The sequence below is a fragment of the Podarcis gaigeae genome (assembly GCF_964106915.1).
Source record: "Podarcis gaigeae genome assembly, chromosome: 4".
In the NCBI taxonomy this organism is placed as follows: domain Eukaryota; kingdom Metazoa; phylum Chordata; class Lepidosauria; order Squamata; family Lacertidae; genus Podarcis; species Podarcis gaigeae.
The window spans coordinates 100,008,579-100,021,377 of record NC_139677.1 but is presented as its reverse complement, the minus strand read 5'-3'; the positions used below and the strand labels follow the sequence as shown (position 1 = coordinate 100,021,377).

Sequence of the window (12,799 nt, the reverse complement as noted above, 5' to 3'; positions counted from 1 at the left end):
ACGGCATCTATAGCCGTTGCCAGTCTCTGACAAACTGGCAGCTGCTGGAGTGTGGGAGGATAAAATCTAATTTCCATTTCCCCCTTTTGACACACACTCCCTCTAGCCAGCTTCCTGGCTTGCCCTTGGCATGCTGGAGTTAGCTAGAAGCTGGCATTTTCTTACAGCAGTTAAAGGTGCGAGTTTCCGAAACAAAAATACCTAACTGTCTCATTCTTGCTCTCTGTTGTACATTCCCTAGGGGCATGTGCGATTAAAAAAATGACAACAGCAAAGCTATTTCTGCCGTTCTTTACCAAATGTAGCTTAGCAAAGGTACATTTGTGTTCTTTGCATTTGCAGACACATTTTTTTCAAGCAGTTCTTGACAGCTGTGTGCCGAACAAATTCTAAATAAGAGAATAGCATCCCTCAAGCAGCTTGAAAGTTCAATATTTAGCCTGTCAAAATGCTTACTAAAGAATCAGTTTCAAGAGGGGTAGCAGTGTTAGGCTGTTGCAACAGCAACTAAAAGATGGCGTTTTACAAGCCAGCAAACTTATGGCATAAGCGTTCATGGAGTATAGTCCAAGATTGTATGCTACTACAGAATCCATTTCCCAGTAAGATACTCCTTTGGCCTGCCTTTGCTATTTAATCCGTAGAGGGGGATAATCTGACTGCAAAAAAACAGCCCATGTAGTCACTTGTGGCAGCAAAAACGTTTCAGTGCGCCAGTGAAGCAACACAAGACCTGATGGATTTGAAGATCCCTTGCAGAAAGCGCTGGAGCTCTCCAATGGATCACGTTGGAACAGTGGTCTCAGGGCAGGAAAGCCTCATGCGTCATTGATTCAAGTTGTGCAGACAGCAGCTTTGGTAATTGCATGTTACCTTTGCTAATACCACCGGGGGCCCTTCGTTCTTCATCTGCAGGTTGTGCAGAGCTTTCGTCAGTAAGTCATTTTACTGTAGGCTCACTTTGAGGAAGCAGTGAAGGCTGGTGGGTTAAGCCCTGCCACCACTTTCCAAGCTGGGCTGCTGCCAAGTTCTGCGGCTGCAGCCAGGGCTCGTTCGCACCTCACTACTTTAGCGGAATGGCCCCCAAAGGATGTAGCAGGAGAGGCGTGGAATTGTCCCAGTTGCTGATGCTTACTGTGTGTAGCAGATTGCTGCGGACAGCCAACTTTCCCATATAGGTAAAGGTAAAGGGACCCCTGACCATTAGGTCCAGTCGTGGGCGTCTCTGGGGTTGCGGCGCTCATCTCGCTTTACTGGCGGAGGGAGCCGGCGCACAACTTCCAGGTCATGTGGCCAGCAGGACTAAGCCGCTTCTGGCGAACCAGAGCAGCACACGGAAACGCCGTTTACCTTCCCGCCGGAGCGGCACCTGTTTATCTAATTGCATTTTGACGTGCTTTCAAAGTGCTAGGTTGGCAGGAACTGCTAGGTTGGCAGTTTCCCATATACTTGCACAGAAATGTAGGACAGGAGAGGATTGCCCTTTATGAACACATAGGTTCTTGCAGATTCATTTTAGAAAGATCAAGAGATCCAATTAGAGCATCAAGCATAAATGGATTGGCTATTCACAATTTTGAATGTGGTTTCGGAATTTTTCCACAATAATAACTTCCTCCTCCCGCCCTCAAAATTTACAATTTATTCCAATTCTAGTTTTCCTATATCCTGAATACTGCTTGTTCTGCTTTGCACATTGCACATTTAAGCACCTCTCCCCCACCTTCCTCAAAATGTTTGCCGTTCACAAATGAGCATGTTTTTAAACGAATGATACCCAAAATTACTCATACTCTGAAGAGACAGTTGAAATAAATGAACTTAAGTCTATTCATTTTGGTGGTTCTCTAGGCTGTTCATGACTTCAGGTAGCTATCACCCTGTGTTTTAAATTACAACAAAGGTGTCTGTAGGCACAGTCTGGTTGTGTTCCACGTTTTATAGGACTACAAGCTGCTGAACTGGCAAATAGCAATTGCAGCAGAGTGGAGCCAGCTTCTAGCTTGTGACATTTACAGGCTGCCAGCAGTTGTATTGCACATTAAAAAATAAATAAATGCAGGCTTCCAATTGGTGGTTGTTTTTTTAAAAAAAACATTTTTGGTTTAGAATCTTAAACTTTCAGTAGAATGTCCAGTACACTTCCTATTCAGTTACATCCTGCTAGCATTCTTTGATTTATTGATTTATTTCTTAAAATGTTTATTCTGCTTCAAAGTGATGTTTTCGAAGCGTGAGGGTTCTGCAGGTTGGCATTTCTTTGACATTCTTCTTGGGATTCCAGCTTCTCTGTGCAGGAGCAGTGGCTTCCAGGCTGTTTTGGAGCTGTGCATATGCTTTGCTGACATCCCATTGCTTAGCCTCACTTGATCAAATACAGTTGTACCTTGGGTTTTGGAACAGCTTAGTTCCCGAACATTTTGGCTCCCAAATGCCGCAAACCCGGAAGGGACTGTTCCGGTTTGCGAACTACTTTTGGAAGCCGGACGTCCGACAGGGCTTCCTGCTGCCAATCAGAAACTGCGCTTTGGTTTCCGAACGTTTTGGAAGTCGAACGGACTTCCGGAATGGATTCCGTTTGACTTCCAAGGCACGGCTGTACTCATGTGCACAGAGAAACACTTCATAACGTCCGGATGTGACTCTTAAAAAATAATCATTATCATTTTTACTAGGTTTTACAATACAAAATTATTTAACATTTCAAATACATAACCATATACAGAGATTCCTCCGAATCTCAGGACTTACCCCCTCCCTGGAGTCCCGTTTTAAACATTTAAAACTGCTTCTTCTTCCGCACTCTAACTATTATATCAATTCATATTTTCCATGATAATTGTTACACTACAAGTGAGATCAAAATCCTGCCTCTTGCCACACCTCTTTCTTGACTTACCTGGCGACTGCTTATGGAATTGGGAGATAGGCCTACCAGAGCCGGTTAAATCTTTTTGGACAACTGCATTGCAAGCTGCTCAGCATAGGTGATTGTGTAAAAGGGCCCTAAGTGGCTGCAGAATCCAGGCTCTTATATGTTTCCCCACAAATTCATGTAAACTGGAAAGAGTCTCTTGGTTTAAAAAGGAGATCTCCAGTTCCAGGACTTCCTGGCCTGAAGCTTCTCAGGCATTTAGGGTCCATAAATCCATTGGATAATCTGATTGTCAATTGCCTCTTCATGTGGAAACTGAGGAGTAATTAACATAAAGGTAAAGGTAAAGGTACCCCTGCCCGTACGGGCCAGTCTTGACAGACTCTGGGGTTGTGCGCCCATCTCACTCAAGAGGCCAGGGGCCAGCGCTGTCCGGAGACACTTCCGGGTCACGTGGCCAGCGTGACGAAGCTGCTCTGGCGAGCCAGAGCCGCACACGGAAACGCCGTTTACCTTCCCGCTGGTAAGCGGTCCCTATTTATCTACTTGCACCCGGAGGTGCTTTCGAACTGCTAGGTTGGCAGGCGCTGGGACCGAGCAGCGGGAGCGCACCCCGCCGCAGGGATTCGAACCGCCGACCTTTCGATCGGCAAGTCCTAGGCGCTGAGGCTTTAACCCACAGCGCCACCTGCGTCCCACATAATTAACATACTGTTGTCTTAAGGCCATATGGGTTACAAAACTTGAAAATGCTAGAAGTTTGGACCCTAAGGGCTTAGAATGTGAAAGAATGGAGCATGCCTCCAGTTTTCAATTCAAGTCATGTTGCAAGTCCTCCCAGATATCAGAGGTTTGGGAAACGCTGGCATAAAGACCAGAGCGCTGGAACACCAAAAGATAGGAAATGCAAAATAGAGCCATTTCTGTTTGCTGGCAGCACTCTGCACTGTCTGTGGTGCACGCTGAAGTTGTCAGCAGTCACATTCCGTTCCTTTGAGGATGCCGAGCCAGGATTGTCTGGAGAGAGTTGTTTCCAGGATTTTTCGATTGATGGGAGGAAAAGAGGAGATTCCTGACTCTCTTTGTGCTACAGCCTCTCCCTGCGTACAAAAAAACTACCGTATTTTTCGCTCTATAGGATGCACCCAACCATAGGACGCACCTTGTTTTAGAGGGGGAGAACAAGAAAAAAAAATCTCCCCCTCTCTGCTCAGCGCTCCTTCAGCGAAGCGGCAGGAGAAACGGAGCCCCTTCCATTTCTCCTCCTGCTTCGCTGAAGGGGCGCTGCGCAGCTCTCCCTCTCTGCTGAAGCCAGGAGAGTCTTGCTCTCCCGGCTTCAGCAAAAGGAACCCAAAGCCTTTGGATCGCAGCGCAAGTTCCCGCCGCGCTCCAAAGGCTTCAGGCAGCTATCCCTGAAGCCTGGAGAGCTAGAGGGGTTGCTGCGCACCGACCCCTCTCGCTCTCCAGGCTTCGTGTTGCTATCGCTGAAGCCAAGGAGCCTGCATTCGCTCCATAGGACGCACACACATTTCCCCTTAATTTTTGAAGGGGGAAAAGTGTGTCCTATAGAGCGAAAAATACGGTAATGCTTTTCTCCATGGATGGTCAAACTGAGACATGGCAGGTACTGCAAGCGACTCGGGGCTTCCGAACAGGAGGTGGAAGATTCACGTGCGTGGCCATCGGAGAGGTTTGCCATCCACAAAGTAGTGCAGCTGCTTCTGTACGTAGAAGAGGGAAGGAGAGAGACACACAGAGTAAATTTCCATAGGAGGGAAGGATCACACAGGCCAACTTGTCGGTCGCTTTCTAACTCATTCATCGAGAAAGAGTACAAGGCAATTCACACCTTTTTGATTTGGTGCTTTTTTTCATAACTGACTACACAGCTGGGATAATATCCAAGGTAGAATGAAATTGTTTGGGCAGCAGTGGTGCCTAAACGGCTTCTTGGCAAATAATGTTGTTATCTCAACAGCTCGGTCCCCTTTCTGCCTTTGCTTTTGGATCCTCACTTGGCAAATGTCCTGCTGGTGTTCCCTTTAGGTTGTAGGTATAATTGCGGGACGCGGGTGGCACTGTAGGTTAAACCACAGAGCCTAGGACTTGCCAATCAGAAGGTCGGCGGTTCAAATCCCCGTGACGGGGTGAGCTCCCGTTGCTCAGTCCCTGCTCCTGCTAAAGTGAGATGAGCGCCGCAACCCCAGAGTCGGCCACGACTGGACCTAATGGTCAGGGGTCCCTTTACCTTATAATTGTGACAGGTTTTTCCTCTTCCAATCTCTCTCCTATTAGCTAAATGTTGACATGGAAAAGGAGGAAGGGGAAGAGCTAGAAGATGGCATGGATGCTTTCGATGACAGCAGCTCCAGTCCTTCTGGTACGCTCAGAAACTACCCGTTGACCTGCAAAGTTGTTTACTCGTACAAGGTATGTAAAAGGGTGGGATCTTGTTGTGAGTCGAGGACCCGCCACCCACACAGTAATAATAATAATAATAATAATAATTTATACCCCACCCATCTGGCCACACTGGGCGGCTTCCAACAAAACACTAAAATACAATAACCTATTAAACATTCAAAGCTTCCCTAAACAGGGCTGCCTTCAGATGTCTTCTAAAAGTTTGGTAGTTATTTTTCTCTTTGACATCTGATGGGAAGGCGTTCCACAGGGCAGGTGCCACCACCAAGGAGGCCCTCTGCCTGGTTCCCTGTAACTTGGCTTCTCGCAGTGAGGGAACCGCCAGAAGGCCCTCAGAGCTGGACCTCAGTGTCCAAGCAGAATGATGGAGGTGGAGACACTCCTTCAGGTATACTGGACCGCATAGGATTGTAATATGACACAAAGACACATTATTTTTGGTTAATGGGCAAAATAAGGCCACAACTTTATTGGCTACAGCATGTGAGTAGTATTGGCTTAGGCATTGGATAAAACAGCAATACATGACTCCACCCTGCTCAGCAAGGAGTCATTTCAGGGTTAACAACCAGTGGGAGGAGCTTGTTGATGCAAATACAACTGGAAGCTCCCCCATGACGTCACCGGGGGTCGTGCCATGGCCCTAGCCACCAGCAGGGCTTTGGACAGGATCCACGACCGCTGGATTCCTTTAACGGAATACCCAAAAGAGGAGGGGTAGATGATGGGCATACCCAACCCTCCAACACAGTACACATATTCCAATGCCTAACCGCCAAAGTTCTGATGAGTTGCTACGAGGTAGGCGAAAAAACCAAGAGGCTGGTGCCAATTTGCCAAACGGATAAAAAAAAGTCCTACCAGGTCCCTTGGGCAACTAAGGCAACCAACCGAAGTCCATAGCAAGGTCAATCCGCAGAGGAAACTGACCTAAAGGGAGGGAGGGAGGGAGATCTGATGCAAGCAGGAACAGACTGGGGACAGAGCATGCGGCTGCTTAAATGCAGCTAACCCCGCCCACCAGCCAGCCCTATTGGCCGGCTGAAGGGCATGGTCGCGGCAGCGGGGCGAATCAGAAGCAGGGAGCCGAATACGCCTCCCTGCTGCTGCGGGAAGCTGCTCCCACTCACAACCCCTCCCCTCCGGGAAGAGGAGAGGCCTTGGTAAGCAAACGATCATACCGACTTTGACATCAATGGGAGCCTCATTGTGATGCACTAGGTTTCGGTTAGAAGGAATCCACTTGCGTTTGGAGGAAGGGACTGTTTTGCACCGGCTCTGGCCCCTTTCAGAGGAGCAGCTCCTGAATGTGCTGCTCAGGGGCTACCTTTCAACGCAGTTCCCAAAGAGATTTCCAAAAGTGAGAAAAGCCATAGTCGTTTTTTGGTTCTATTTTTATATATATACAAAATATTTATTAAGTTTTCCAGTTGATACAAAAAATTAAACATACACAAAAAAGACAAAAATACCAAAACAAAAAAAGTAAAAACAATTAAAAACAAATATAATTTCCATTACTCCTTTTCATTAACTTGTTTCCCAGACCTCCTCTCACCTCCCCCTTTTGTATTCCAATTCAAATTCTTAATTCAGCAAATCCTTATTATAACTTGTTGTAACTTATTATGACTTATTACTTAATCTCTACATTACAGCTGGTAACCACTTGATTTTTATCCAACATCACTCTAATGTCCATTAATTTTACAATGCCTCTGCAGATAGTCTTTAAATTTCTTCCAGTCTTCCTCCACCGACTCTTTTCCCTGGTCTCGGATTCTGCCAGTCATTTCTGCTAGTCCCATGTAGTCTATCACCTTCATCTGCCATTCTTCCAGAGTGGGTAGATCTTGCGTCTTCCAGTACTTCGCAATGAGTATTCTTGCTGCTGTTGTTGCAGACATAAAAAATGTTCTATCCTTCTTTGGCACCAATTGGCCGACCGTCGTTTTTTTGGTTCTACGCTATAGAGAATGAGGAACACAGAGCTTCATTTTATAGCGCGGCTTCAAATCCAGAGCACACATCGAGGCAGAGGGACCAAAGATTGGCATATAAACAGATCTGATGTTTTTAAGTCGTGTTTATTTGATTTTACAAATATAAAATTATAACAATCCAAATGCATATCCATATATATAGAGATTACTCTGAATCTCGCGACTCCCCCCCCCCCCCAACCCCTTCTATGGGTCCTATTATCAACATTTACAACTGCATATTATTCCATACTCTATATTTTATGTCAATCCAAATTATCCATGGTATCTGCTACATTACAAGTGAAATTAAAATCCTGCTAATGCTTCCATCTGCTTGCAGTGGTCTCCTAGATACGTTATAAATTTTCCCCATCCTTTTTTAAAGTTTTTGTCCTCTTGGTTCCTGAGTTTTCCAGTCAGCTTTGCCATTTCAGCATAGTCCATCAGCTTAGCTTGCCATTCCTCTCTGGTAGGACCTTCCATCTCTGGCAGATTTTTATTTTTTTTTAATGACCAGGTTACAAATACAAGGCGAATTTGGGGGGGGGGGGCATGCACATCCTGAGGAAATAAGTTTCTAGGAAGCGTGATAATTAACTGCACCTGGTTAATACGGGAGAAGGTACTCTTTCAGTTGTGAATAGATTTCAAGAAATCGCTTGATGGCTGCTTCAACCAGGGAGTGGCATCCTTGATCCTTCCCCTGCTACGACTGACCCATTACAAGTTGCCTTTTCCTGAGCCTTAGTATCTATATGCCAAGATATTTATCGCCCTCCTTCACCACAGGCTTCCCAACCAGACGAGTTAACCATTGAGGAGCATGAAGTTTTGGAAGTTATTGAAGATGGAGATATGGAAGATTGGGTAAAGGTATCATTTTGCTTTTCCTGTCGTTGTGGCATGTTGAAAGGGCCGTGGCGGGTGGTAGGTTGCCCCTTTTTTAATGGAAAAGGAAGACAGAAAGGTGTCTATATATGCTCCTCCATCCATTTGCCCCCTTCTCTTAAGCCTTTCATTTTCTCAACTCCCGCAGGCACGGAATAAGTCTGGCCACGTGGGCTACGTCCCAGAGAAGTATCTGCAGTTCCCAACTTCCAACAGTCTCCTGAGCATGTTGCAATCACTGGCGGCGTTGGACAGTCGGTCTCACACTTCTAGTAATTCAACGGAAGCCGAGCTGGTCTCAGGGAGCCTCAACGGAGACTCCAGCGGTGAGTGCCAGCAACTTCTGGTGTTTTGCGATGAGCTCCAGTCCTTCAAGTGGCCAACGTTTATTCCATAAGTTTTGAGTCGCACTCTTTCCTACTCAAAGGCAGTTTGCAGAGTGATGAAAACATGCCATAGATAAATGGAAGCAATGTTTAAGAACAGATTTGTTTGCTGAAAGATAAGTGGTACACAACACTATCAAACCTATAGTTACGTAAATCCAACTGACAATAACACCCACAACTTAACTGGCTGTGTTTAACTATAGGAATTCTTTATACCAGTGTTTCCCAACCTTGGGCCTCCAGATGTTTTTGGCCTACAACTCCCATCATCCCTAGCTAGCAAGACCAGTGGTCAGGGATGATGGGAATTGTAGTTCAAAAACAGCTGGAGGCCCAAGGTTGGGAAACACTGCTTTATACATCATATAAACATACCTCTTTTCACATTATCAAATTAAGTAGAAGCAATTAAAGACCAGGGACACGGGTGGCGCTGTGGATTAAACCACAGAGCCTAGGACTTGCTGATCAGAAGGTCGGCGGTTCAAATTCCCACGATGGGTGAGCTCCTGTTGCTCGGTCCCTGCTCCTGCCAACCTAGCAGTTCGAAAGCACGTCAAAGTGCAAGTAGATAAATACCTCCGGCCGGAAGGTAAACGGCGTTTCCGTGCGCTGCTCTGGTATCGCCAGAAGCGGCTTAGTCATGCTGGCCACATGACCCGGAAGCTGTACGCCGGCTCCCTCGGCCAATAAAGCGAGATGAGCGCCGCAACCCCAGAGTCGGTCACAACTGGACCTAATGGTCAGGGGTCCCTTTACCTTTACCTTTTAATTAAAGACCAACATTTGAACAGGAAATACAAATAGATCAGTTCTTATATATGTAATGTCGAAATAGAAGCTTTTTTGTGTTCCACGTATGTCTTTACGAATACAAGTGTCAGACGCGACAACTTTAAGGAGCAGTACTTGCAGTAACTGCCTGCCAACCTAGCAGTTCGAAAGCACCTCCGGGTGCAAGTAGATAAATAGGGACCGCTTACCAGCGGGAAGGTAAACGGCGTTTCCGTGTGCAGCTCTGGCTCGCCAGATGCAGCGATGTCACGCTGGCCACGTGACCCGGAAGTGTCTCCGGACAGCGCTGGCCCCTGGCCTCTTGAGTGAGATGGGCGCACAACCCCAGAGTCTGGCAAGACTGGCCCGTACGGGCAGGGGTACCTTTACCTTTACCTTTACTTGCAGTAAATGAACTTTTTCTTTGTGATGTGCCACATATGCCTTTGCAAAGTATAGTTGCATACAGCCGAGCATACTATGCTGACGAAGCCCAGCAGGGTGAAACAAGTTATTATTCCGGGAATCCTTGTCTTAAGTTCTTTCGTCTGATACCTGCATACAGCAACTATATTTTGCAAAGGCAAGTGTTAAGATCTTTCATATCTTTCACCTGATACCTGCATACAGCAACTGCATACAACAACTATACTTTGCAAAGGAACAGCCAGTTGCATTGTGGGTGTTATCGAAAGATAAATGGTAGCCCAAATGATCCGTAAACCTCTCTCACAAGCACCGCCATTGTCCAGCTTTTGTCACCGGGGGAAAACTTGCCTGTTTAATATTTGACTCCAAACTGATCATTTTAGCCTGCTGCTTGAGTATTTTTGTTGTATTCTGTAACCCGTTCTGGGATCATAAACTAATGAAGGGCAGGATAGAAACTTAAGTACAGTGGTACCTCGGGTTATGTACTTAATTTGTTCTGGAGGTCTGTTCTTAACCTGAAACTGTTCTTAACCTGAAGCACCACTTTAGCTAATGGGGGTCTCCTGCTGCTGCCATGCCGCCAGAGCACGATTTCTGTTCTCATCCTGAAGCAAAGTTCTTAACCCGAGGTACTATTTCTGGGTTAGCAGAGTCTGTAACTTGAAACGTATGTAACCTGAAGCATATGTAAGCCGAGGTATCACTGTATAGCTGTGCTGGGAAAAGCTCCAGGAGCCACCCTTAGGATTCCAGCAGAAACTGATCTAGGAAGCACATTCAGCTAAAACACGTTTCGAACCTTGTCAGATTATTGTATCATGACATTTGCCATTTCTTTCCCAGTATGTTTTGTAAAAGCACTTTATGATTACGAGGGGCAGACAGACGACGAACTGTCCTTCCCGGAGGGAGCGATAATCCGGATCTTGAACAAAGAAAACCAGGACGATGATGGCTTCTGGGAAGGGGAGTTCAACGGATGTGTCGGGGTCTTCCCATCCGTACTAGTAGAAGAGCTAACCGCCTCAGAAAATGGAGAGATTCAGTGCGTTGTGGATGCTCAGGTATGGGAAGAATTTTGCCCGTGACCTGAATGGGCATGCATGGGACTGGACAAAGGCTTGGTCAGCCACAATGTAATCAGCAATTGCCACATTTCCCCTGTTTCACTAGACAGTTGTGCTTTTCAGAGAGTGCCCTTAACACTGTAACAAAGGCAGGCAAGTATCTGGGAGCTAATCTCTTCCTCTCCTAGCTCAGGAGTCAGGTGGCATACTGCTTTAACACTGGCAAGCTTTGATTGCTGGATTTGTCGAAAAGGTCTGCTTGCAGCGTTCCGCACAATGACACGTCCAGCAGAGGTGTAATATTTGAAAGAAGCTCCACCTACATGTGTGCGTCACCGTCGGGGGAACAGAGGTGCCCAGCCAAAGCAGCAGGGTTCAATTCCGTTCATCTTGGCAAGTTGCAAAGCCCTTCCTGATTCCAGAAAGAGCTTGCTTGGAAATCCCTCTCCTAAAACAAAAGTTCCTTCCCGCCCCCACTCATTTAGCAGGGGATCCCATGTAAACCCGTTTCTGAACCCCTGCTAAAAAAAGAAGGGGGGGAGTCTTCATTTTAACAGGTGATACCAATGTAAATGTTCTGTGAGCCACCCAGAGTAGCTGTGGAAACCCAGCCAGATGGGTGGGCTATACATAATAAAATTGTTGTTGTTGTTGTTGTTGTTAATAACAGCAACAACAACACCTTCCTGATCCAGAAAGCGGTTTGCATCAGAATTGCCTGCTAAAAATGGGGGAGGGGCTTTGTTTTAGCAGTGGGTTGCAAGGTGCTTTGAAATCCTGAATGTCATTGTGACATCAAGTGATGGACAGATGGGCAGATCCCTCCACCAATCAAATTTGACCTGTGAAGCCAGCCCCGATGAAAATCTGGCCTGTGGAACCAATAATAATAATAATTTAATAATAATTTATTATTTATACCCCACCCATCTGGCTGGGTTTCCCCAGCCACTCTGGGCGGCTTCCAACAAAACACTAAAATACAATAACCTCTTAAACATTAAAAGCTTCCCTAAACAGGGCTGCCTTCAGATGTCTTCTAAAAGTCTGGTAGGTGTTTTTCTCTTTGACATCTGGTGGGAGGGCGTTCCACAGGGCGGGTGCCACCACCGAGAAGGCCCTCTACCTGGTTCCCTGTAGCTTTGCTTTGCACAATCAGGGAACCGCCAGAAGGCCCTCAGCGCTGGACCTCGGTGTCTGGCCTGAACAATGGAGGTGGAGACACTCCTTCAGGTATGCTGAGCCTGAAGGTTTCCCATACCTGCTCTACAAGGACAAGACCACATTATGGGCTGACAGAACTAGTAAGAATCACTTATTTCAGTGCCTCTGTGCTCCTTAGTCTTTGTAAGTGCTCATCAAAACCCTGGGATCCCTTTGTGGAAGTTATAACAGCCACCTGATCCTAACTTTTCCCCTATGATTCAGGGCAGTAGCTGCTCGAGAGATGTTTAAATGCCTGCGTAAATAGGAGGTTTTTGGAGAATTGCAAACGAAGGCCCCAGCCCTCAGCTTTCTTTGCCCGAGTCCATTTAATATTAATCGTGCTTTGAACATTGGCAAAGGTTAACAGCAGATGTTGCACAAAGAATGAAAGGAGTGGTGAGGGGCAAAAAGGAAATAAGAGGCAGAAGAAGGAAGTTCCCCGTCTCCTTCCTGTAATTAATCTCTGTGTGGTACATTGAGAGATCAAACAGAGCTTGGCAGCAGAAGAATTGCCAGTTCTTGCAGTTCCAGCCTAGCGTGTTCATTTCTGAAAAATGCGCCTTCATTTTGGGGTAGTGAGTCAACTTTTTATTGTTGAACTTGCTTCCTTGCTTTCTTTTACATTAAAAACCTCTTTCCTTTGTTTGTTTGTTGCCTCCTCTTTCTCCAAGGAGCGAAGGGTGATGCATGTGGGGCTATTCCTGTGTGGCGGCATGGGCTGAAAACACACCTAGTGAACTTCGTGGCCTTTATCTTTTC

General features: G+C 46.4%; 1 protein-coding gene and 1 long non-coding RNA gene across 10 annotated transcripts in view; both read left to right on the top strand.

Annotated features, from left to right (window-relative positions):
* Nucleotides 1-12,799, top strand: part of LOC310844042 — a 207,123-nt gene that overhangs the window by 160,042 nt on the left and 34,282 nt on the right. The gene's annotated exons all lie outside the window — the stretch shown is intronic.
* Nucleotides 1-12,799, top strand: part of FCHSD2 (FCH and double SH3 domains 2) — a 149,568-nt gene that overhangs the window by 128,440 nt on the left and 8,329 nt on the right. For 6 of the 9 annotated variants that reach the window (XR_014563583.1, XM_083736591.1, XM_083736590.1 and 3 more), the window contains exons 14-17: nt 5,171-5,305; nt 8,074-8,157; nt 8,321-8,498; nt 10,611-10,831. Coding sequence is in view for 8 of the 9 variants with exons in the window: in XM_083736591.1 (XP_083592717.1) it covers nt 5,171-5,305; nt 8,074-8,157; nt 8,321-8,498; nt 10,611-10,831 (618 nt within the window). In the remaining variant the exon portion in view is untranslated. The remainder of the gene's footprint in view (nt 1-5,170; nt 5,306-8,073; nt 8,158-8,320; nt 8,499-10,610; nt 10,832-12,799) is intronic. The other 3 variants (XM_083736592.1, XM_083736589.1, XM_083736588.1) reach the window with 1 other exon arrangement.